Here is a 27,306-nt window from a genome sequence, read left to right as displayed (position 1 = left end):
AGCCAAAAAAAAATCCTGAGAATAAGAAATCTTAAATTCACTTGAAATATGAGCAACTTTCTCTTGGACAATTCTCTACTCTTGCATATTTGAAATTATATCTATTCTTAAAGAAGTGTGTGTGCTTTTCTGGATAGAGGAAAGTTAGACAGAGTTATCTAACATATTGTTTGATGTTAATGAACTAAATATTCCCTGTGAAGATTGGTAACAGACTTATTGGGCAGGAAAAAGAAAAAAACTAGATTCATCTAAAAAAACTGAGCTATATTCTTCTGCATACAGAATACTGAATTCAGTTGTTTCTAAGCCAGACTCCATTCATTTGTTCATTTACATATTTGTTCACTTATTTGCATAATATTTTGCTATGGGAATATAAAGAGGTATGCATCTTTTTAACTAAATGTTTGCTTAAGTTTTCCATATTCTGCTTGTGATTATGGAAGATTAATAAGTTTTATCAGGACATATAAACATAAACCTAGGGTACTTTTTGATAGTAATTTACATAACTGAATTAACCTAACATTAAAATTTACTTTCACTTTGAACCCAAGTGCCTTGAAAATGTGAGTGAAGTATATAAATATATAAATTATGAACATACAAATATTTATGAATTCCTAATTGGAACCTAGGCACCTTCATATACATACCCCACTTAACTTCATGATGATTCATCATTTACTAGGTCAAGGGTCTCAAAGATAATGTCTTATTTGAATTCAGACCTTCTAATTCTAAGCCCATTGCATCATCATCATAATCATCATTATCATTATTCCACTTACCAGCCATACATAGTTCTTAGATTATAGAAGTTATCAGTGTTAATTTGGAAACCTGACTGCTATTTCCAATTAAGGCTATGAAGTGAATGAAAAATTCTTTTGTCATCACAATGAGTAGTTGCTCCTGGAGTCTCCCACTCCCTTTCACATTCAGTCGTTCCCCATCATGTTTAAGGAGGAAGATGGTATAGACAATGACGATGCCTAGTGTTTGACATGGATAATCACAGCCCAGGCCAAGAGTGAGGGATAGAGAAATCTCATTCAGTTGGTCAAACTAGAAATTTAATAAAGGGAAAAAAATGAGCTCACTTTCCTTCATCTAGCTCATAAACAATGCAACGAAAGAGGAGTTTCTTATTCAAGATAGGACATTCTTGAGTTTATCAGCTAAAGAAATGAACAAGTGTACCAAAGTACCAACAATAAAAAATCTCCAAACCTTCCAGAACTGTGAAAGGCAAAGGTTTGATACGCTCAGAGTGTTTCATCAAGACTCTATTTTCCTAATGTTACATGTGACAGATTTGTCTGTTTAAAAGTCAACCTTAATATACTACAAATCTAGAATTAGTGATATTGTGATTTATCCTCTGTCATCGTTGGATATCCTTTGTTTTAGGCTTTTTCAGTTCAAAAATGTTTACACCATGAGTATTTCCTTTCCTTGCCATTAATTAAAGCCCTGGAGTATGTGGCATTTAGTAGCTAGTGCTGACACACACAAGCATTAATCTGACTAAAATTAGCCTAATTAAGATTGTTATTAAGCCTTATACAAAGCAGAAGTGTACAACACAGTAGGTAGCAATTATCTTGGCTTTTAAGTAGCACTGATATTGAAATGCAGATGAAGTACATTCAAATATCTGCCAGACCTTCCTCTTTAGAATAAAACTTGAAAATTCAAATTCTAACTTAAAGTCTTTTATGATATAGGTACAGCCAAGGTGTTGGTTCCTTTTTGTATAACCATTAACTTCTACTAGTTCTAATAATTGGCAGTAATATAAAATTTCTTTTTGGTTGGAATCAAAATGCTTGATAAATTAAAAACCAAGTCAGAGATCCAATCACCTTAATTGAAAGTAGGATTATTTCATCAAAACTACCTTTTCTCTATTATAGTTTTTAGAACTGTGACATTTTTCCAAGAAACATCACAGTGTATACCCATCGCAAAATACCTGGCAAGAGGAAGTGTATAAACACTAAAAGGAGTAACATGCAAATATCTAGCCTGAATAACTCGTTCATTCGGTTGTTCACTTGTTTAATAAAAGCACGTTAATGTTCTCAGGTTCTTACTTTTAAAGTTGACATGAACACTGGAATTAAATTTGAGGTGAAGTAGACCATCTAGTAAGCCATCTGAAGCAATAATTTATGCTTACAGATACATTTGTATAACTGATCTCCATGTAAATGAGTTACCTGTTCCAGATTCAGAAGTTAAAACACAAACTGAAGCTGAATCTCCGGAAATGAGTTCCCAGTGGTCTAAAGAGAAACGAAAGACAGAATATGGAAAGCTCAATTCAAATACAGGAACATACCACTAGTAGGAGAAACAATAAAGCAAAAAACATATGCCATTCTAATAGTGGGTGAGAAAGATCTTCCACAAAGGCAGCAGATATGTATGATGATAAAATCACAGCTGTCTCTATAAGAATGTTTTATGGACACCAGTATATTCTTACATTAGCTAATTTCATATTCTCAGAATTTTCCAAAATCATGGATCCAAGGGCAATTTCTCAAGGACTCAATAGAATTCCATACTTACTGTTATGTTACATATCAGAGACTCATACATCAAACTGCACATAAAAAACCCATAGTTTTCTCAGTGAGGTAAATTTAGCCAATAATGGAAGAATCTTAACATATCTATATTGTAGTATTAGATTCTGCTTCAATAGGAAATGGCAAGTACAACCGAAATGTTTGAATAAATTCTGACTTTTAAAAATTTCATTGTGGTCTAGTTTGGAAAATTATTACATGGTGGGATAATAGAATAAAGTATAAGAGCTTTAAGACTTTTATAGACCTGTCTACAATCACACAGCCAATATTAAAACATACATTATTTATCTGAATATAATATCTCCTTTGGAACCATGTGCTTTATCTTGTAAATACAGATCTGCTAGAGGTGTAAAATGTGTACATTCTGATAAACTGCACTCTGCTTTGGACGAGTTATGATCTAATAGAAGTTAGGAATAAAAATGGAGCAGATTAAATTTAGGTTGGAATCCAACTTTGTTATGAATTTTTAAAAAGCCATTTTTCACTTGCACCAGAGTGCAGAAGCAAATAAAAAGCAAATGTAGTTACCTAGATGCTTCAGGTAAAATACACTTTGCCCTAAAATATCTAGGTAAATGAGTTAAATATTTGTGCTTTGCTTGAAATTGTCTGGAGAACTATCTTTCATTGGATTTTCCTAGACCAGGTCTCATAGTGCTCTAGAGAAGTTTAATGTGTGTAGAAATCTTCTTGGATCTTGTTGAATGCAGATCTGATTCAGTCCTTCTAGGATGAAGCTTGAGATTCTGTATGTCTAGCAAGCTTCCAGGCGATCCCTAAGCTGTTGATCAGGGACAATACTTTGAGTTTCAAGGACAGAGCAAGAGGCCAAGAGACTTCTCTCTCACATTCCACGTCTATGTACAGGAAACAGAGGCCCAGGTAAAAATGCCACAATTCCGCATCAAGTCAGAGCTAAAATTCCTCAGTAGGCAATAAAAACTGATGATTAAACCAAGGTTTGGCCAAACCACTACACTCATGGGCCAAATCTGGCCCACGATTTGCTTTTGCACTGTGTGCAAACTAAGAATTATTTTCACAGATGAACATTTGCAATTGATTTGATAAGAAATGATAACTTTGCATACCAATGAAGTGAAATTGCATCCCCCCAAAAAAGAATTATTATTTTGAATTTCATCAATAAAAAATTTGTAGAAATTTATTCTATCTCTTGTAACATAAGTACCTACATATCTTCAAAATATTGCCTTTTGTCCCACAAAAACTAAAATATTTATTACTGGCCTTTTACAAAATGTGCTTATCTCTTGTCTAAACTAATGTCTCTAATGCTTTAAACATTCCTGGATAAAATATCAATATAAGCCATTTTACATAGGACAGGTGATAACCAAAAAAAAAAGGGGGGGGGGTGGACATGATATTTTTTATCTAGATTTACACTAAATTAGTTAGAATGAGAGGTATCATAGAAGATACTCATAGAATTCAAATTCTGAAACAAGAAAGCCAAGAAATTTTGAAAACTTATTTCTATCTACCTTAACACCTTCTTTAAAGTTCATGGGACTAGCCTACAATTTAATTGCACAATTTGAACAATTTAATTTGTATGTAATATCTGAACATACCTGTGATCAGTTTGCTAGTGCTATCAGAACAAGATACCATAAACTAGGTGGCTTTCACAACAGAAATTTATTTACAGTTCTGGAGGCTAGAAATCCAAGATTAATGTGTTGGCAGGTTTAATTTCTCCTGAGGCCTCTCCCCTTGCCTTGCAGATGGCCTGCCTTCTTGCTGTGTTGTCACCCTTCCTTTCTTCTGTGTATGCACAGACTTGGTATCTTTTCCTCTGCTTACAAAGATACCAGTCATATTGCCTTAGGGCCCCACACTTATGACCTCACTTAACCTTAATTACCTCTTTAAAGGCTCTGTCTCCAAATAATCACTTTGGGGGTTAGGGCTTCAACATATGAATTTTGAAGGAACACAATTCAGTCAATTGTGTGTGTGTGTGTGTGTGTCTGTGTGTATGAAATTGGGTTGCATATTATGCTAGATTGGCAGCATTTTTTCCTTTTTCAGTGGTACATAAGAACGTTTCCTCATATAGTTAAATTAATGTGAGATTCAGGGAAGTGTGGTAGGTCAGAAAACAAATAGTACTGAAAGTTTTTTAACAATAAGTAACAGTGTCTGGCCCCTGCTTTCTCTACATCCAGTCATAATTTCCAGAGGTAAATCATTTTTAAATTTTAGGTGTTATTTGTCTAAGTTAATATTGCTAAAGAATATGATTATAAAATATTTTTAAACAATAATCATATATATATCATTGCAAAACCAAAGAAAGAATTTATTTTTCTGCACTTAATAAGTAGGTGATTTTCCCCAATTTTTTTTTCTTGACCTCACCACACAGCTTGTGGGATCTTAGTTCCCTGACCAGGGATTGAACCTGGGCCCTTGGCAGTGAGAGCATGAAGTCCTAACCATTGAACTGCCAGGAAATTCCCACCAGTTATTTAATTTAAAAGTTTCCTTAAATTTGCAAACTGCTCTACCAGTTACCACTAGCTTTTTCCCAGTACTAACACATATAGGGTAATGTACTAATGGCCCCTTTTCTTCCGGAAATCTTGCAGACTTCCACGTCTTTGTTCTCTATCTCGACTCTAGATCTGCTGCTGGTGCTTGCCTCTGTTAGGTCTCTTGCTTACCTCGCTTCCACTTTCTTGGTTTACTCCCTCTTTTATTACCCTTTATCTCTAAGCAGCTTTCTAAGAAAGGGTATGTGGAGGTAAAATTTCCAAGTACTTATGTGACTACAAAGTCTTCTTTACCCTCATACTTGATTAATTGGTTGAAATCACCTTTCTTCAGAATTTTAAAACCATCACTCTATCGTCATCAGGGACTTGAATGACTATTGAGAAGCCCAGTGCCCTTCTGATGTTCATTCCTATGTTTATGACCTCTTTTCCTAACTGGAACACTCTTCTCCCTACCTATGATATTCCAAAATGTCATATTATTGTGCCCTGGTGAAGGTCTTTTCAACCACTGTACTCTTCACCAGGTGGACTCTTTCATTCAGAGAAATGTTCTGTTATTTTTTAAAAATAATTTCCTCTCCTTCATTTTCTCTGTATTTCTTTTGTCAATTCCTATTGATCAGCTGTTGAACCCTCCTAAAATAATCCAATAAGTCTCTTTAAAAAACAACAACAATAAACCTTTATTGAGGTATGATTGACCTACAAATAGTTTATAATTTTTTGTGTGTGATAAGAACACAACATAGGGCTTCCCTGGTGGTGCAGGGGTTAAGAATCCACCTGCCAGTGCAGGGGACATGGGTTCAAGCCTTGGTCCAGGAAGATCCTACATGCCACAGAGCAACTAAGCCCGTGCACCACAACTACTGAGCCTGTGCTCTAGAGCCCGCAAACCACAACTACCGAACCTGTGTGCTGCAACTACTGAAGTCTGCATGCCTAGAGCCCGTGCTCTGCAACAAGAGAAGCCACCGCAGTGAGAAGCCCGCGCACTGCAACGAAAGAGTAGCCCCCGCTCACCGCAACTAGAGAAAGTCTGTGTGCAAGCAACAAAGACCCAACGCAGCCAAAAATAAAATAAATAAATTTATAAAAAAAAAAGAACACAACATAAGATCTACCCTCTTAGCAAATTTTTTAAGTATATAGTAGAATATTATTAACTATAGGTACTGTGCTGTACGGTAGATCTCTAGGACTTATTCATCTAGTATAACAGAAACTTTGTATACTTTGATGAATACCTCCTCATTTCTCCCTCCTCCTGCCCCTGGCAACTACCATTCTACTCTCTGTTTCAATGAGCTTGATTATTTTATATTCCATATAAAAGTGATATCATGTAGTATTTGTCCTTCCATGTCTGGCTTACTCCACTTAGCAAAATGTTCTCCAAGTTCATCCATGTTGTCACAAATCGCTTGATTTCTTTCTGTTTTAAGGCTGAATAATACTCCATTGTGTGTATACGCCACATTTTTCTTTATCTATTTATCCATTGATGGACATTATGTTGTTTGCATGTCTTGGCTATTGTAACTAATGCTGCAATGAACATGTAAATGGAGATATTTCTTCAAAATTCTGATTTCATTTCCTTTAGATACATACCCAGATTGCTGGATCATATAATAGTTCTATTTTTAATTTTTTGAGGGAACTTCCATACTGTTTTCCATAATGGCTCACCATTTTATATTCCCACCAGGAGTGTATAAGAGTTCTTCACTCCACATCCTTACCACCCTTATTATCTCTTGTCTTTTTGATAATAGCCATTCTGACAGGAGTGAGGTGATATCTCATTGTGGTTTTGATTAGCATTTCTGTGATCATTAGTGAGTTTTTTAAAATTTTTATTTATTTTTGGCTCTGTTGGGTCTTCGTTGCTGCACGCGGGCTTTCTCTAGCTGCGGCGAGTGGGGGCTACTCTTCGTTGCAGTGTGCGGGCTTCTCATTGCAGTGGCTTCTCTTGTTGTGGAGCACAGGCTTTAGGTGTGAGGGCTTCAGTAGTTGCAGCACGTGGGCTCAGTAGTTGCAGCATGTGGGCCCTAGAGCATGCAGGCTTCAGTAGTTGCGTGTGTGCTCTAGAGTGCAGGCTCAGTAGTTGTGGTGCATGGGCTTAGTTGCTTCGCGGCATGTGGGATCTTCCCGGACCAGAGATCGAACCTGTGTCCCCTGCCTTGTCTGGTGGATTCTTAACCACTGCACCACTAGGGAAGTCCATGATTAGTGATGTTGAACACCTTTTCACATACCTGTTGACCATCTGTATGTCTTCTTTGGAGAAGTGTCTATTTAGTTCCTTTGCTCATTTTTAATCAGATTATTTTGTTTGTTTGTTTTGGCTACTGAGTTGTAGGAGTTCTCTTTATCAGATATATGGCCTGCAAACATTTGCACTTGTTCTGTGGGTTTCCTTTTCATTTTATTGATTATTTCCTTTGTGTGCAGAATCTTTTTAGTTTGATGTCACACTTGTCTATTTTTGCTTTTGTTGCTTGTGCTTTTGGTGTCATATCAAAGAAAGCATTGCCAAGACCAAAGCTTTTACCCTATGTTTTCTTCTAGGAGTTTTGCAGTTGCAGGTCTTAACAATTGAATCTTTGATCCATTTTTGGTTAATTTTTGTGAATGGTATAAGATAGTGATCTAATTTCATTCTTTTGCATGAGGATAGCCAATTTACCCAACGTTACTTTTTGAAGATACTATCCTTCCCCATTGTATTTTTAGCACCTTTGTCAAAGATCAGTTGATAATAAATGTGTGAGTTTATTTCTGGGCTCTCTATTCTGTTTCATTGGTCTTTATGTCTGCCTTTATGCAGTATCATACTGTTTTAATTACTGTACCTTTGTAATATATTTTGAAATTAGGAAGTATGATGCCTTCAGCTCTGTTCTTCTTGCTCAAAATTGTTTTGGCTCTCAGGGTCTTCCATGACTCTATGTGCATTTTACAATTATTTTTTTCTGTCTGTAAAAAGTGCCACTGGGGGTTTAATAGAGATTGCATTGAATCTATACACCACTTTAAATAATATGGACATTTTAACAATATTAGTTCTTCCAATCCATGAGTATGTCATGTCTTTCTATTTATTTATATATGCTTTAATTTCTTCAATCAGTGTTTTAGAGCTTTCAGTGTACAAGTCTTTCGCCATCTTGGTCCAGTTCATTCCTAAGTATTTATTCTTTTTGTTGCTATTGTAAATGGGATTATATTCTTAATTTCTTTTTCAGATAGTGTGTCGTTAGTGAATAGAAACACAGTGATTTTTGTATGTTAGTTTTGAATCCTGAAACCTTTCTGAATTCGTTTATTAGTTCTAATAAATTTTGTGGGTGAATTCTTTAGGATTTTCTACATATATGGTCATGTCATCTGCATGATTTTACTTCTTTCCTTCCACTTTGGATGTCTTTTATTTCTTCTTCTTGAATAATTGTTCTGGCTAGGGCTTCCAGGAATATGCTGAATATAAGTGGCCAGAGTGGGTATCCTTGCTTTGTTCCAAATCTTAGAAAAAAAGCTTTCAGTTTTTCACCATTGAGTATTATGCTAGCAGTGGGCTTTTCTTACATGGTCTTTATTATATTGAGGTAAAATCCTTCCATACCTATTTTGTTGATAGTTTTTATCGTAAAAGGTGTGGAATTTTGTCAAATGTCTTTTCTGCATCTTTTGAGATGATCATGTGATTTTTATTTTTCTGTTAATGTGGTGTATCACATTTACTTATTTATGGATGTTGAACTATCCTTGCATCCCAGGGATAAATTCTATTTAATCACAGTGTATGATCCTTTTAATGTGCTATTGAATTTGGTTTGTTAACGTTTTGTTGAGGAGTTTTTCATCCATATTCATCAGGGATATTGGCCTGAAGTTTTTCTTGTAGTGTCTTCATCTGGCTTTGGTACTGTGGTGATACTGGACTCATAAAATGAGTTTGGGAGTAACCCTTCCTCTTCTATTTTTTGTAAGAGTTTAAGAAGAATTTAAATGTTCGGTAGCGTTTACCAGTGAAATCATCTGGTCCTGGGCTTCTCTTTGTTGGGAGGTTTCTTATTACCTTACTCCTTACTAATATTGGTCTATTCAGGCCTTCTATTTCTTCTTTATTTTTAATCTATAGTTTTCTAATTTATTTATAATAAAGTATTGCATTTTATTAAAAAACAAGTTTTACTTTTAAAAATGATGACAATTTAAATGTGATGAAGAAGATAAATATACACCCTCCGACAGTACTGACAGGATATCAAAATGGTATAATCCTTTCTAGAGCAATTTAGCAATATGCATCAAAAGAATTAATACGCCTGGATGTCTATTTAGAAGTAGGGGCAAAGAATGCTTTTTTTTTTTTTGAATTTTATTTTATTTTTTTTATACAGCAGGTTCTTATTAGTCATCTATTTTATACATATTGTGTATATATGTCAATCCCAATCTCCCAATTCATCGCACCACCCCCGCTTTCCCCCCTTGGTGTCCATACATTTGTTCTCTACATCTGTGTCTCTATTTCTGCCTTGCAAACTGGTTCATCTGTAAGGCCTTCTATTTCTTCTTGAGTCAGTCTTGGTAAGTTGTCATTATCTAGAAATGTATTCATTTCCTCTAGGTTGTCCACTTTGTTGGAGTATAATTGTTCATAATAGTGCCTTATGATCATTTATATTTCTGTGATATCAGTTGTAACATCTCTTTCATATCTGATTTGATTTAATTGAGTCTTTTCTCTTATTTTCTTGGTTGGTCTAGCTGAGGGTTTTTCAATTTTGTTTATCTTTTCAAAAGAAAAGAACAACCCAGTTTTATCAGTCTGTTCTATTGAATATTCTATTCTCCATTTCATTTATTTCTGCTGTAATCTATTATTTCTCTCTTCTAACTTTAGGCTTAGTTTACTCTTCTTTTTCTAGCTCCTTGAGAGGTGAAATTTAAGAAGGTTGAAATCATTCTAAGTATCTTTTTTACCACAGTGGAATAAAACTAGAAAGAATAACACAAGGAAAATGGGAAAACTCACAAATATATGAAAATTAACACACTCTTGGAAAACCATTGGGTCAAAGAAGAAATCAAAGGGGAATTTTAAGTGTCTCAAGACAAATGAAAAGGAAAACACAACATGCTAAAACTTGTGGGACACAGTAAAAGTAGTACTAAGAGGGAAGTTTATAGTGATAAACACCTACATTAAAAAGAAAAAAGATCAAATAACCTAAGCTTACATCTCAAAAAAGGCTCACTAATATAAGCTGCAAATCACAACCACCAACTTTCATTTTCATGCCATAGACATTCCATCTTCAGCTAAATCCATCAACAGTGGTTATTGAAAACATTTCCCCTCTATTCCCTCAACTTCATCCTCATCCACTTACTCTTAGCAAGTGATTGGCCCCCTAAGTTGCAATCTTAAAGTCATATGGTACATATATATCCTCGAATTCACCTTTCTAGTTCTCAACATTCTCTGTATTCTAAATATTCTATACATTTTCTCTTTTCTTTTAAAGGATGATTCTTTTTTCTCCTTGCTATGAAACTTTTTGGTCCCATGATCCTTTTTTCCTCTCTCATTTACTTCAGGACATTTTTATATTATTTATTTCTTGCTTTTATAGCTTTAATTTTTCCCACCCCCAGTGGCTCCTTCCCTCTGCATACAAACATGGTCAAGCCTTCCATGTCTTATGAAACAGCTCCCTGTGATCCTGCTAACTTCTCCAGCAACTTATTTAGCTTTCTCCTTTCTTGCACACCAAACTTCCTAAAAGAATGGATGGCACCATTTACACATATTTACTACCCATTGATTCTTCAAGTCCTTGCTTTCTGATTCCATCATAGGAGTTCTGTTGAGTTAAAAGATAACCAATAATCCATTTAAAAATACAGTTGACTTGTCACATGTTTTATTATCCTCTATATCTCAACATATTTAACAGTATGGTCATTTATTTATTCACATGTGCATCCATATGTATCTGTGTGTGAGTGTATATATGTATGTTACTTACTGTGAATCAGGGCACTTTTCTCGGTAGCAAGAAATTGGTAAGAAAAACAAACTTGGTTCTTAGTTTCATGAAGCTTCCAGTAAAGTCATTGAAACAATCATGGTACAAATGGACCCACCAAAATTATTTAAATTCGGATTGTGGTAAGTGTGGTGAATTAAATGGGTATTATAGAGAGATTAACAGGCAGGGTCTAATTTAGATTATGAAATGCACACCTGAAGGATAAATAGGCAGGTGAAGAGTAGGGGAAAATGTTTCAGAGAGAAGAACAAAGCAGGGGCTCTAAGTTGAGAAAGTTTAAGGTGGTCAAGAAAAACAAAGAAGATGGATGTGGTTGAAATGTGCTCAGAGATGAGAAAGCAGCAAGCAGTTAAAGTGCAGGGATGAGCACAGGCAAGAACATACAAGCTATGTTAAGGATTTTGGATTTCATCCTAAGGGCATGGAAATCTATAGAAGGAAGTCAAGCAGAAGAGTAACATTGAATTTGCATTTATCTAAGATCACCGACTGTTAGGTGCTTAGTAGGTTACAGATGGGCAAAAGTGGGAACAGAAAGACCAGCTAATATGGTATTGCATACAGTCTGGTTAAAAAGGTTAATAACCTAGGTTAGAATGATAGCAGTGGCTATGGAGAGAAGCAGGTTGAATCACAATATATTCTGGAAATAATTTTCAGAGACCTTAATAATATATTTAGAGGCTGGGGGAAAGAGAAGGGACCCCAGATTTCTGCTCTGAGTACATGAAGGTACTGGAGGAGTTGAAGAAGAATGAAGGAGAAGAATTAGGGGAAAAGATAAAAAGGTCTGTTTTGAGTATCCTCTTTGAAACCTTCCCTTAGATGTGAACTATCTTTCTTTTTTTGTGATTTTTAAAATTTTATTTCTTTTCATTGAAGTATAGTTGATTTACGATGTTGTGTTTGTTTCAAAGTGTAGTGACCTATCTTTCTGACTTTTCTTTCAGTGGTTTTACTTCTCTTTCTTGCCCCCAAATGCAAATATGAAGACATTGCTTAGATGTTCTCTTCTTTCTCTCCCCAATTATCTTTCAGTTTCACTTGACCCTAAATTCCAACTTTGTGTAGATGGTTTCATAAATCTTCCTCTCTTGACTCAACCAATGTGACCTATAACTCACACTTTTGGTTGTTTTCTGGCCACTTCTCTTTAGATTATCTCTTTGCACCTCTCACTCAACCCAAAATCAAATTTATTTTCTCCGTATCTACTGTGAGTCTTATTTTTATTATTGTTACTAGCATCTCTCCAGTCCCCTAGACTCATAGTCAACATTGAAATCTGCTTCCTCCTTGATCCCTGCTTCAGTTGCTATGGTTTTTATCAGTGGAATCTATTGCATCTTATGTTTCTGCCATCTATATTTCCTAGAAGTGGGACCCCTGATTGTAACTCAAAACTCCTTTATACTTTATTAAGATTATTTTTTAATTCCTTATCTTCCTACCTTCAATATCACTCCCATTCTGTCAACCAGCACACATGGCCTTTAGTGTAATCACCCTAAATTCCAATTCTAATCATTTCACTTGTGTCTAATATCTTCAATGGTTCCATTATCTTCAGAGTAATTTCCAAATTCCTAAAAATATATTAAATGCCTCTTATGATCTGACCCCAATCTATCTTCTCCCCGATGCCCAAATAACTTGAGTTTCTCACCATTCTGAAAATTTTTCTGACACCCTCACAACTCTGTGCTTTTGCTCAGGCCATTTGTACTGCCTTCACCTCCTATTGAAACACTTCTTTCTTTCAAGCATGAAATGATTTATCTCACTTCTGCAGCTAGAAGTAAATTCTTCTTCTTATAGAATTGAATCTGAGTCTGCAATGACTGAGAACAAGTATTTTTTATCTTACACCCCCCAACTGCCCTAGCAAACTGCTTTACATATAGCAGTAACAGAGTAAATATTAAATTGAATTGACATTTTAGGTCTCTTTCTGGTGAGTCTTAATGTGCCAAGTAATCTAGATAAATCCTGTGATGAATTTTATCTTAAAGGTAGATAATATTAAAATTCCTTTTTTAAATATGAACTGTTAACAGAACCAAAATCTCTACTTCATTATGAATGGGCCTTCATGGAGTCTAATTTAAAGTAGGAATAAATTTTAAAATTCCTCAAATTTTCTGTTATTCATATTTCCTCCTTTTTTACACCTTCTATTTCTTGAGGTCTCAGTAAAGAGCAGATTTTATGGATACATTTAAATGCTGAGATACAATCAAAAAATCTACCTACCAGTTTCTCTATCAACCAAAACAAACACTAAGCTATTTAAACATTAGATTGATTTTTCTGAATTGAAAGCTTTGCCTTATCTGAAATTTTATGCAAGTTAGCAAAAGGTGACTATCTCTAAATTTCAAGTAAATTCCATCAAGCTAAAGTTTGCCTCTGCTCTAACAATGGGATTAAGTCCAGTAATATGAATGATAAATTGAGAAATGGAATGGTTGCAGTAGATATAAACTGTAACAAAATTGTAACAAAATCTCTACTCATTTTCAACCAAAATTTCCTAGATAATTCCTTAAAAGTAAAAGAGAAAAGTTGACCCACTATCTGAATAATTGCTTCCATTTATATTTGTTTCCTAGTTAATTCACCTTTAATATTTTTTTCCTAAGCAAAAGTTTCTAGTCTTTAATTCTGTAATAGCTGCTTTACTTTTTCTGAAAAGATTAGAGAAATGTCAGAAAACTGAGGACTGATAATGCTTACAGGTTATTTCAAAACTGTTTTTCAATAATAATTAAAATCTTATAAAGAGATCATTTTATTTAAAATTTTCCAAATCATTTTTGATTCAGATATATCTAAAAAAGTTATCAGAATAATATAACTTATCTGAGGATAAAAGTCCAAAACCATTACTTTAGCTTCAATAATAATTGCTATTAATTGCTACCAGGAACCGTTACAATAACAACTGTACATTGTCTTTAAATCTCATAGCCATCCTACAAAGTTAAGTGTCTTTAACCCCATCTTAGAGCTGAGGAAAGAAATAATGAGGTTAAATAACTGAGGCCGTGTAACCAGTAAGTCAGGAAATAGGGAACTAATGTAGCCATTTCTGAGAGACCAGAGCCTGAGCACAGGAAAATCACACAACACAGTTAGCTGGCATCTGGATATCCCCAGAACAACAGCAAAAACAACAGATGTTGAGGATACATCCTCTACTGTCCATGTGTAAGAAATGCTATAGCCTATTACACTGATTTGGGGGCTCTTTTAAATTTTTTTTTCTTTTTCATTCTTTTTCTTCAGTTGCTGGCAATCTTTCTGCTGCATTGTCTGTGATGGTAGCTGGCTTCTTTGAAATACACAGAAAGCACTTCCATCCACTCGAGCAGCCTCTTTCAGGCAAAGTTGTCACCGTTTCCTCCATGCCCTGTTTCCACCTCGTTCTTCAATATGTTTTACTTGGAGTGGGTGAAACTCTGGTCAACCCAGCCCGTGAGTAACAATTTTTTCACCATACTGAGTCTTCACACAGAACACATCACCTCAGGCAGCTGGAGATCTAGTCCCACCCTGGAGATTTCCTGCAATGCTTCAGAACAAGCCTATGCATCACCCTCATTTTTAAAAAATGTATAATTACTCTTCCTTCCTTTACTACATACAGACTATGATTAATTCTACCTGAATATAGATAGAATGGAACAGAAGATTTACTAACCTGGTTAAAGGCAGTAATCATTTGGTCCGATACACGACAGGAGGAAAAAACTTTGCTAAAATCTAGAAGACACAGCTGATATATGCAGATGCAAACTCTCCTCTTCTCCCTTCCCTCTTCCCACCCCGTTCCCTCTCATTCATAGATAAACTCACATATATACTCCGTCCAAAAATGACATTTCTAATGTACTTTGAGAGTATATAAGCATGCAAATGCAATGAAAATTTGAGTCAATTTTCCAGACAACTCAATGTCTTTAAATTAAATTACACTAAATTAAGTGGGATCACTAGTGTTTCATAAGACAGGTTCAAAGTAACTTTATTAAAAATCAAGCGTTTTCTGGCATATCTAGATGGCTGATATTAATTAAACTAGCCACTTTAAAATTCATCAAAATATTTCTGTGACTTCTTGCACAGAAATATGTGTGTGTGTGTATTTATCAGTGTGATCTACTGCATCCTATATTTCTATCTTCCTTATAGTTCCCTGTACGGGGAATCCTGATTGTAACTCAAGCACCAATTATACTTTACCAAGATTATTTTTATAACTTCCTAACTCTTCCTACCTTTAACATCTCTCCCATTCTAGCTACTCAATTCACAACCTTTTGAGTAATTATCCTAAATGACAATTCTAACCATTTCACTTGTTTAAAATCTTCAATGATTCTATTATCTTCAGTTATTCTTAAATTCCTTAAAGAAATATATATTTTATATATATACATGCACACATACACATACTTATATATGATACTAAGGCAGTTCTTTGAAAAAAGTCAAAATAAAATTGTGTCATTACAGTCATATATGTGTTAGACTTCTTTTTTATACTTTTAAATCATTTCATTCCACATGAAATAAAAGGTTTTATGAGCTTCTAAAATGTGGCTATCACTGTTTAACACTACAAGGAATACAAAAGAAGTATAAAAGAATGCCACCACACAAATATTTGTGACTTCCCTGATATTTCCAGAAAATTGTTGGAAGTAGTCAGCCAGAATTTTATGGGCTAGATGTGAAGAAAGGTAATGTATGAAGGTGATGAGTGAACACAGTCAGGAAATCCCCAACCAGCTAAGCAATTGTGGTTCAACACACAAAAGCCAGAGAGGCACTTACAACCATGGACTTAAAAAGGCAGATCATATAGTATAAATCATTTAGTCCACCCATCCCTGATTTACCCATCTGGAAACTGAGGTCAAACTAAGTCAACTGACTTATCCTCTATAGAGCTCATGGGGTAGGGACCAGAAGACTTTGTTTTGATTTACAGCTTTGTCACTTACTACATATGTGACCTTAAAAATTCATTTAACCACTAAGCTTCACCTTTTAGATCTTTAAAATGGAAATAATTGTAATTCTTCCTTATATCACAGCATCAGTGTAACAGTCAATGGAAATGAAGCCTATTTCTTGAGAATTAAATGACATAAAATGTGAAAGGGTGTTTTGAACTGTAAAATCAAGAATCATTCTTCTGGAAGGCAGTACAGCATAGCTGTTAATATCTATGGTCTTAAAGTCAGGCAGATCTGAATTCAAACCCACTTCAGCCACTGACTGGTTGTGTGACCTTGAAAAAATTATTCTGCATTTCTGAGCCTTTCTCATCATCTATAAAATGGGGAAGGGATATTGTAAGGACCAAGTGAAATATTTCACATAGAGGAAAAAAGCAGAGTGTCGAATATATAGACAGCACTCAGTATTAGCAGCAGTAACGTGTGCTATTATTGTTACTATCTTTCACATAAATTAATAGTCCAAGACTCAGGGCTCAAGCACAGATGTCCGGCTTATAACTCTTTCTACCACACCTTCCACAATGTGAGCACCAGGAGACCTGGGAAAGTGAGCAGAATCGTGTCTTTCTCACCAGTCATCCTGGGTCCCTTTCTTCTCCTTACTTCTCACCTCCAATCCAACAGCAAGTCTTTGTCTTTACTCTGAAATATAATCTAAATCTGGCCCTGTCTCCAAATGAATTGATCTATGAAATACAAACAGACTCAGAGACCTAGAGAACAGATTTGTGGTTGCCGGGGGGGAGGGGGTGGGGGAGGGACGGACTGGAAGTTTGGGGTTAGCAGATACAAATTATTACATATAGGATGGATACACAACAAGGTCCTACTGTATAGCACAGGCAACTATATTCAATATCCTGAGATAAACCATAATGGAAGAAAAACCATTAAAAAATGTCTTTATATGTATAACTGAATAAACTTTGCTGCACGGCAGAAATTAATACAACATTGTAAATCAACTGTACTTTACTAAAAATAAAATTTTAAAACATGAAAAAATGACAAATCAATCTGGCTCTGTCTCACTATCTCCTTTGCTATCCACCTGGTCTCTAATCCCAATTCTTTTTTTTTTTTTTTGGCCACGCTACGAGGCATGCAAATTCTTCCCCAACCAGGGATTGAACCCATCCCCCCTGCATTGGGAGCATGGAGTCTTAACCACTGGACCGCCAGGGAAGTCCTCTAATCCCAATTCTTTCTGAGCCTCCTAACTTGTCTCCCTGCTTCCTCTCCTGCCCGAGCCCATTCTCTTAAGAGCTATCCTGCTCTTTCTAAAACATCAGTCCTATCGTTCCCCTGCTTAAAATTCCACAATAGGAATTTGGAGATAAATTCCTTAAATGGTGAGTAAGACTCCACATGATTCAGCCTCCGTGTATTGCTCCAACCACATTCTATAACATTCTTTCCCCTGACCACTTCACTAGAAATTTGATGATCTTCATTCTGTTTCTAAGGTGTCAAACTTATTTTTGCCCCAAGGCCTTTGAACTGCTTCTCTCTGTCTAGAATCTCTTTTCTTTCCTCTTCAAGCAGCTGGCTTCTCCTCATTATTGAGTTTTCTCAAAGATCATCTCGTCAGAGAGGATTCCCTGGTCATCCCATCATTTTCCAGTCCATTACCCTGTTCCATTTTTTTAAAATAACACTTGTGAGAATCAAAAATTTTCTTATTTATAAGTGTATGTTTATTGCCTGCCTCTCACCATGAGAATGTACAGCCTTGAAGTACATATTCTGATCTTTCTTGTTCATCTATGTATTCTTCTGTGTTCTTCCCTCCTGAAAAGTACACATACATGGTAGGTGATAAATAAGTATATTTTGATTGAATAAACTAATGAATGAATGAACTCTATAGCCATTTCTATTTGAGTATAATAAAAATATATTATTCAAATTACTGACAGTGTCCTACATTGTTAGCACTGAGAAAGCAAGCACAGTGGATCACTACCCAAATTTCAGTGGACATTTTTTACCCCACTAAAAGTCATGTTGAACATTGAAGATGATCTGCAAGAAAAAAAAAAAATAGAAAACACTTCAAATTATGTCTTAATCATGGCAGTGTATACCCCAGCTATCTCATAACTTGTTTTTGTTTATTCAAATAATACTGTGTGGGTGTCTACAATATGCCTGACACTGCTCTAGGAACTTAAGACACATCAGCTTTAAAAAAAGAAAGAAAGAAAATATTTCTGCCATTGTAGAACTTATATTCTACCAAGGGGAGAAAGGTAATACACAATAAATGTAATAAATAAATCATAGAGCATGTTAGAAGTTGATGAGTGCTAAAGAAGAAAAGATAGAAAAGGAAAAGGGGGATCAGAAATGCCAAGTAGGGAGGGAGCAGGTTGCAGCATTAAGAGATTGGTCAGGATAGACCCCAGTGAGAGGTGACATTTGAGCAGAGACTTGAAAGAGTTGAGGGAGTCATCCACATGGATATATGTAAAGAACATCATTGCTGGAAAAGCAGTCAGTAAATGCAAAGATGGGAGGTGTGTCCGGCAAGAAAGTGCAAGGGGTCTCATGCAGTTGGAGGAATGAGGAAGAGAGAAACTGGTAAGAGATGAGTCAAAGTGGCCATTGTAAAGACTACAACTTGGGCTCTGAGTGACAGGGGAAAAGGAGTGACATGATATTACTCACACTTAAAAAAAAAAAAACCCTCTCTCTGCTGTAGAGAATATACTATAGTGAGGAAAAGGATAGATGCATGGAGGTAATAATCTAAGGAAGACAAATGAGTGTCTCAGAACAGGAAGAAGCAGTATAGGTAGTGAGAAATAGTCAAAGTTCAGTCATATTTGAAGACAGACCACTAGAGTGAGAGAGAAAGAGGGGAGTTAGCGATGACATCAAAGTTGTTGACCCGAGCAATTGGAAGGATGGAGTTGACATCTATGGAGAGATAACAGGCTACCGGTGGAGCAAGCTTTGAGGAGAAGATCACGAGTTTCATGTTGGACATGCTGAGGATGAGCTTTCAAACAGAGATATCAAATAGGGCATTGGATATCCAAGCCTATGATTTGGTACTGAAGTAGGGGCAGATGCAATTTGACAGTCATAAGCATTTCAGTGGTATTTAAAGTAATGGGACTAGTTGAGATCACCAAGGGAGTCAGGGTACATAGGAAGTCGGTGTAGACAGAGAAGAGGATTCAAGAACTGAGAGCCCTGAGGCACTCCATTATGAAGGCATTCAGGAGAAGATGAGAAATTTGCAAAGGAGATAGAAAAGAACCTGAGAAAAGAAGAAAACCAAGAATGCAACATCTTAGAAGTCAAGTGAAGAAAAGGTATCCAGGAGGAGGGAATGATCAACTGTGTCAAATGCTGCTGATGGATCAAACAAGCTGAGGACTGAGAATTGACTATTGGATTAAACAATCTGTGTGTTATGGGTGATTTTGGCAAGAGCTTTTTGTATGCCCAGAGTGGGAACGTTCAAAAGCCTGACCAGAATAAGTTTAAGGGATAACGGGACAAGAGGAATTGGAGACGATTCATTTGAAAAACTTTGCTACAAAGGGAAACAGAGAAATGAAATAGTAGCTGACAAAGGAATGGGGTTAAGAAAGGGTTTTTTATTTGTATTGCTTTTAAGGAAGAAAAATGATGGCATCACAGATTACTCTGGTGGGGATGATTCAACAGAGAAGGAAAGTTGATGGTGTCAGGAAAATACAAGTTGAGAATTTGGCTTTGATAGTAGCAAGCATAGTTCCTCAATGGGAACAGTCTGGAAGGCAGAGTGTATGGATGCAGAAACTCACGGGTATGTAAATATGGTGTGGAGATTCGACGGGAATTCTCTTCCAGCTGATTCGATATCTTTAGTGAAGTAGGATGCCAAGCCATGAGCTGAGGATGAAGGAGGACATTTTGGGGGTTGGAAGAGAGGGGAAAGGTGTGTAGTCGTTGTCTAGAACAACAGGGAGTGAAGGAACCAGGGAGATAATATAGAAGTTACCACGGAGCATAAGGAGGTCATTTGAGGTTTGTGGGCAGGAATTTAAAACGGGTTGGTCAATGGGGTTATAAGGTTTTCTCCAGCCACATTAGACTGCACGGATATAGGAGCAGAGACAGCAGATAAAGAATTGTTTTGCCAATCAATTTCCAGAAAGCAAGAGACAGTCAAAGGAATGAGGGAATGTGGAAGAATATGATTCTGACAGTTGAACTTAACTCATCCAGTGGAACTTAACTTGAGTAAAAAGAGTAGTGAGAACATGAAGGGCATGAAAGGGGTGAAAATAATAAAAGGAGTAATGGAGTGGAGGCCTTGAAGGAGGACAAGCATTCTGGTGGTCAAGAGTAAGCTGGGAAGATGGAAGGTGGTAGTCAGAGGGGAAGGCACAAAGTTGAGATTATGGAGTGGTGACAAGTATTACTCTGGGGCATGGGTTGGCAAACTTTTTCTTAAAAGTGTCAGATAGTAAATGGTTAGGTTTTACACTCTACTCTCTGTTACAACTACTCAACTCTGTCATTGTGGTGTATAAGCAATCGGAGACAATATACAGTGAATGGGTGTGGCTATGTTCCAATAAAACTTTATTTATAAATAGGTGGCAGGCTGGACCTTACCTGACTGTAGTTCAACAACCCTGGTCTGGGGTGCAAGATTCAGGGTGTGACCATGGGTGTGAGTGGCTGATGTCAAGTGGAGGACAAGGACATTGGAAAGGAGGTCAAGGAACTGGGAAACCAAGAGATGGCAGGATGGAAGGTTGGGAGGATGATCTATATGTATGTGTGTGTTAAAATTGCCGAGAATTAAGGCAGAAGTGGAACTGGAGAGCGTGACCATTAGAGGGGAGCTGATGACTTTGAAAAACAGAGGAAAACGTCTTAGAGATTGGTGGCTGACAGCACAAAAGAGAAATATTAGGTGATATAACTGGGTAACATGAGATTCAAAGCTGAAGCTTTTTAGGGATGAGGAAGGAAAAATGACCTGAAAATGGAAATAGTACAAAGTTCCATTTTCTAGGTCTGTGGTCTTCTCCACATGTTCAAAATAACCCCTCACCAAATGCAATAAACACATTTTAACTGTTTAAGAACAACTGGAGTAAAAGAAATTTCCAGCAACGAGTCCCTAGTACCAGGTGCCTCAGGAAGGCAGTTCTGGCCCTAGAGTTTGCATATTCTGCATATGCTGTGATGGGGCGTCTTTGCAAAACACTAATCACCCTCCACCTGGAGACACATTTCAGCTCTCTTTGGCAAGAAGACCAGCTTTCCCATGCACTGAATATTTTTTACAGTGTCTTCACAGTAAAATGAGAATTTTAGAATAGTGGCAGACTTGTTGATCATATCTATACTACAACATGCCGAAAGAAGTATCATGGAGCCTAAAAAATCAAGCTGATGATCACCAAAGTTGAAAAAGATCAGAACATGCAAGTAGACACCTGGAATTGGAGATCGGAGGACTTGAAGTGCTAAGTCCTATAAAAGGGAACCGGAGACTTTCAAAACGATGAAAATGACACCAAAGAGAGATTCACCAGCAGAGAGAGCTGGCAAAGTGTGTTCATGAATTATATACCACACCAGAAGTTCTAGCAAGAGAAAAGCACAGGATTAATAATTAACTAGCAAAGTAATAATGGGCTTGTAGAGTTTCTGCTTTTTCTCAGTGAAAGAAATCGGCCTACTTCGTCTTTCTGCCCATTGTTTGTCTCCTCATATTTATAAAGAGGAAAGTTCATAAGCCACATCCTTTTTATAACCATGAATCATTTCTTCCCAAAGCCTCTTCAGCATTTTCCTCGTACTCTCCTTTGGATCTTCCTGAACAAACCTTGCGAGCTTGGCCTCGGGCTCCTGCTGGTGGTTTGCACTGCACAAGAGAGCTCTGGTACCCACGGCCTCCTGGTGATGATATTTGAAGCCCTTCTTCACAGTATTTTATTTCTCACCATCATTACCTTCATCTCCAGTAACTATTTGTGGTATTAAGTGCCCAGTGAGCACCGCCCTTAGTATTGTGCATATCTCTGCTTTCTGCCCTCCCAGAGCTTAAAATCCAGGAAAGATGTACTGATGCTTTTTCCCACCCTCAGCCCCAGCACTCAGCACATCTGGAGCACAGAGCCTCCTTTAAATGTTTATCAAATGATAAATAAAAACACATGAAGAACACACAGAAAGCAAAACAGAAATGTTCAATGAATACAGGAAGGAACATGAATACATTGACATTAGGTGTTAGTAAGTTCATTTAAAAGTGCTGGACAAATGCAGAGTTTTACTGAGGTAAAAGTACAGAGAAATCAGGGGTGAAGTCTTCCTGAGAGGGAAGGGAGAAGGTAATAAAATCTCATTCTTCTTAGAGAGAGGGAAACTAAAAGTTTAGTGTTTACGGTATATCGGTTTTCTATCACCACATTTCTTTTTTAAAAGAGCTTTAGTGTTTATTTACTAGCTCTCACGGTAGAAAAATTTGCAAAGTTCAAAAGAGTAAAAATCCAATAATTCAGCCAGTCAAAGCTAAAACTGTTCATGTTATTTAATGTGTTTACTTACAATATTTTGCCACTCATATACAAAAGAGAGAGATGAGTACAATAAACTCCCATGTATTCATGTTCCAGCTTCAATAATCTTCCACACATGGCCAAACTTGTCTCATTTGTACCTTCTTTCACATACTTTCTTCCTCTTTGTGGTATAATTATGAAGCAAATCGCAGATATCATATCATAATAAATACTATAAATATTTTAGCTTTATCCCTTAGATTGCCATGCATATTTTAACATAGTTATGTTGATTTGGAATGTACAAAATTATATATACTTATTTCATTTATTTCTGATATTGAAAAAATTATTTTTAAGTGAAAATTTAAAAAAACTTTGCTCCGTGATTTTCGTTCAACCTTTTACCACCATTATTACTATTACTCCAACGATGACTTGGGGGGAAAAAGATAACCATTTTGGAGACCCGATGCTTAAGCTATTGTCTCTCCTTAAATGGTATAATTTAAATGCATATAAAGGGCTTTGCACAGTGCCTTACACAAGTAGTTAGGGGCTATTTGATTTGGTAAAATTAATACTGTTAAAAATAGCTAACCTTATTCAGCATTGTAATAAGCACTTTACATATATTATAGCAAGTAACAGTCACAGCACCCCAGCAAGTGAGTAATGGTCTTACTCTCATTTTATAGAGAAGAACACTGAGGCTTGGGAAGTTTAAGTAACATACCTAAAATCACAGAGGTAGTAAACAGTTGACCCGGGATTTTAGTATAAGCTTATCTAACTCCAGAGCCTATGCTGTTAACCTCCATGCTAGTTTTCTATGGTAAATTCAAGATTTCTATAGGGAACCTAATGATGTATATAGAAGTACAGAATCATAGACCTTATTGATAGATTGTCATGATACTATCCAGTACAAGCCTTAGCTCAATCCAAAATTCATAAGAAATACACAAATTGAGGTGAAATTTGGGTGAATATATTGGGACACTCAACCACCAGTAATCAAATTTTCCTTGTACCATTACAGCAATATATTTTGCCATTTTTTATTCCTTGTAGACATCTGTAAATTGTAACATCATAATATAGCTTACTATAGTAACTTTAACAAAGTCCAACAGAAATTTTGCCTGTTTTGGTAAACTTTCTTTGAGATATGATCAATACTAATTTGAAGAATATCTATGAAAGTATTTTAAAGAGAATGTTCTAAATTCTGACCTTTTTTCTTCTCAGTCTCTGTAATATCACACAGATTTGTTCCAAGTACCATCAGAGGAAACTTTATGAATTGTTTGACACTGTTCAATGTATTTGGTTGTTTCATGGGGGCTCTGATGGTGGAGTTGGTTTACCTCATCTCAGAAGGTTAAAACAGTTTCATGGTATGCTTATATATATATTGATTTGATGACTAGAGAACTGAGAGACAAAACCTTAAGAGAGGGGCTTTGCTAGTGTAGTCTTTTTTTAAATTGATCCACTTTTGCAATTAAGATAGAATTAAGATAGGAAATAGACTCTTGCTGTATTCATTAATTTCTAGGAATTGTTTTTCTTTTGATAGGGGGAGGTAATTACAGAATGTCACTTCTCATGAGACCCTGTCTGCTGTCTTTCTTTCGTGTATTTTAAAACAAACTGGTCCTTATATTCTTACTAGGTCTTTCAACAGGGCTGTATTCCATAATGTGTCATAGCTGGCATAGGTAACCCTCAGAAAAGGTAAGTCCTGTGTAAATATAAGAGGACAGGGTATCTGGATGATCCTTTATCCAGAAATAGTGTCTGTGCAACCAAAGAGAAATTGTGAGTTGAATGACAACTGATCTTGGAAAATTTTCCCTATAGACAGTTTGGTAAGGAGAAATAATCAATCTGAAAAATTCACATGCAACATAAAAAGTACTACTCTTATATGGGCTGGTAGAAAAATCAAACAGGGTAACATTAAAGATTAGTTGTCACAGTGAAATGTCTTTGGCTGTTTTTTAAATCTACAGACTTTTTCTTTTATTTGTTCTGAGAGGTTAATACAGCTTAAAATTTATTAAATTTGCTTGTGCTTATTTTATGGGAAATACTGCATGCCTATTCTTCTCTGCTTTCAAAAATACTTATTGTTATACTTTTAAAATAATGTAAAGAAATATTCATTTGTATTCTCTACAAATAAATTTTACTTACCTACGTTCACATTATGGAAAACATAAATTCTATGAATGAGAAACTCCTTGTAACACTAGGGTTTCCATTCAAAAAATATTTATGGAGGATCCACTCTGTTCCAATTACCATATTGGGCACTAGAAACACCATGGCAAGCAAAATAAACTTCCAAACCATCACAAAATTTCCAGGGGTGTAGGGAAGCAATAAAATTGAGTGAAGAATTAAATGATAGGTATAGTAGAGTTCTAGGGAACAAATCTACAATCCTTGATTGTTAAAATCAAACCCTGTTCTTTTCTTAGTTGACTGAGAAAGTTAAGCCAAAGTATATATTGAATACTTACCATGTGCCAGGCCCTGTGCTACATGGAATTATGTGAGATATGGTTCCAGTTTTCAAAGGGCTCAAATCCAAACTGTCACAATTAAGTGTGAACTACAGGAGTTGTTGACATCTCTGATGATTAGATTCTTTAAATGCAAACAAAGAACAAAGCACTGGTATTAGGATTTTATAAGATAACTTGGAAAATTCTTACCTATATCTCTACCTCAACATCTTAGTTGTTGAACATGTTTATTTTCTTCAACATTACTCAGTGAAAATGTTTCTGAAAATTTGCTTAAAAAAAAGGTCTATAATCAAATTACATTTGACATATTCTAGAAAGACTGCAAGGTCAAACATTACTATCAGTTTACCTTTTATATAAGTCTAAATTTTTCATATACGTGCTTAAGCAAATGAACCAGAGTCTGTCCAAACTTCAAGTTAAGTTCTCCACAAGGCAGTTCTCACTTTAGTCATCAGCCACAAGTTTGAAGGTCCCCAGGGCTGCCATCACTTCTGATAAGCTGGCTATAAATATGGAGATTCCCCACAGACTCCCCCTCAGAACTGATAATTTGCTAGAAAGCACAATACTTAGGATTACAGCTTTATTATAGCAAAAGAATACAAATGGGCATGTGATAAAGGGAGAGAGGCATAAAACAAGGTCTGGGAGGGTTCCAAAAGTGAAGCTTCTTTCACCCTCAGAGATCTGGTACCCAACTGGCACATCAGTGTGTGACCATACGCAGAGTATTATCACCCTGGTAAGCTTACCTGAGCTTTGGTGTGCAGACTTTTTATTGAGGCTTTATTAGGTAGGCAGATTGACTGAAACATTGGCCATTGTGGTTGAACTCAATCTCCAGCCTCTTTTCTCTCTGAAGAGATCGGGCTGATATCCTGTGGCTCAAAACCCCAACCCTCTAATCATACGGTTGGTCTTCCTGGCTGGCCAGCTCCCATTCTGAGTCATGTCATTAACATAAACCATCAGGTGGGGCTTAAGAGGCCAACCATGAATAACAAACATACTTCAATCACTTAGGAAATTCAATGGTTTTAGAGTTTATCTCCCAGGAACCAGGAAGAAAGACCAGGCAATTTCTTTATCACGCACAACTATTCTTGCAAATACATTTCACTGAAAACCTAAATTTTTATTGAGAATCTGCATAGTGTGGTAGGACCTGTTATATACATTACTGGGTTTATTACAGCAATCTTATAAAGTTGATATTACTATCCTCATTTTTGAAATTTAATAATTAAGACAGAAATAAGAAAAATGAAGTGCTCCAGTCACCACCACTAGTATCTGACAGAGCTCTGACCCTCCCAGCATTCTGAAACCACTGCCAATGTTTTTCTTCAATATTTATTTACTTATTTAATTTTATTTTGGCTATGCCGGGTCTCAGTTGTGGCACATGGGGTCTTCATTGCAGCATATAGGATCTTTATTTGCAACCAATGTTGATTTTAGTACATCAAACAGCTACTAAGAGTCACACAGTGTAAGGGCTTTTTACTTCTGCAATACAATCTCCTTGGATGGAGGTCTGCATATAGGATATTATTGATAATATTCTAGACATAGTAAAAGATAGATTTTTAAAAGTTTATATAATTTTGGCAGTTTGGTGCCCATGCAAGGAGGTTTACCAAGAACACATGGTGAGGACATCTTAGCAACATGGGACGTGCAGGGGAGATTCTCTAAACTTATGTTCAAAAGAACACCATTTAAATTGCTGATGATTGATTTGATTTACTTCTGAAAAATTTTTTTTCTGTTCATAGTAATACCGTGTTACATCAAATCACATCCCAATAAATTAGAATCTTACAGTTGGATGTCACCTTAGAGGTAATCTTGTCTAACACTGTACCAAAAACTAGAAGATGTACCATCATCTTCCAGTGCCCAGAAAAATTCTCTACTTTGAGAAGTAACCTGAGTCTACTCATCTGTTGATAACTGTATTCCACAGGATAAGCTTAGTTTTCTATCCACATAGCAACTCTT

At 36.1% G+C, this 27,306-nt stretch overlaps 1 protein-coding gene across 1 annotated transcript in view; it reads left to right on the top strand.

Moving 5' to 3' along the window:
- The window catches only part of SLC15A5 (solute carrier family 15 member 5), a 92,771-nt gene that overhangs the window by 40,427 nt on the left and 25,038 nt on the right, over positions 1-27,306 (top strand). The window contains exons 6-7 of the mRNA XM_036867045.1: positions 14,497-14,685; positions 24,011-24,142. Coding sequence (XP_036722940.1) covers positions 14,497-14,685; positions 24,011-24,142 — 321 coding nt within the window. The remainder of the gene's footprint in view (positions 1-14,496; positions 14,686-24,010; positions 24,143-27,306) is intronic.

The sequence above is a fragment of the Balaenoptera musculus genome, chromosome 10 (assembly GCF_009873245.2).
Source record: "Balaenoptera musculus isolate JJ_BM4_2016_0621 chromosome 10, mBalMus1.pri.v3, whole genome shotgun sequence".
In the NCBI taxonomy this organism is placed as follows: domain Eukaryota; kingdom Metazoa; phylum Chordata; class Mammalia; order Artiodactyla; family Balaenopteridae; genus Balaenoptera; species Balaenoptera musculus.
This window is presented reverse-complemented; position numbering and strand designations above follow the sequence as displayed.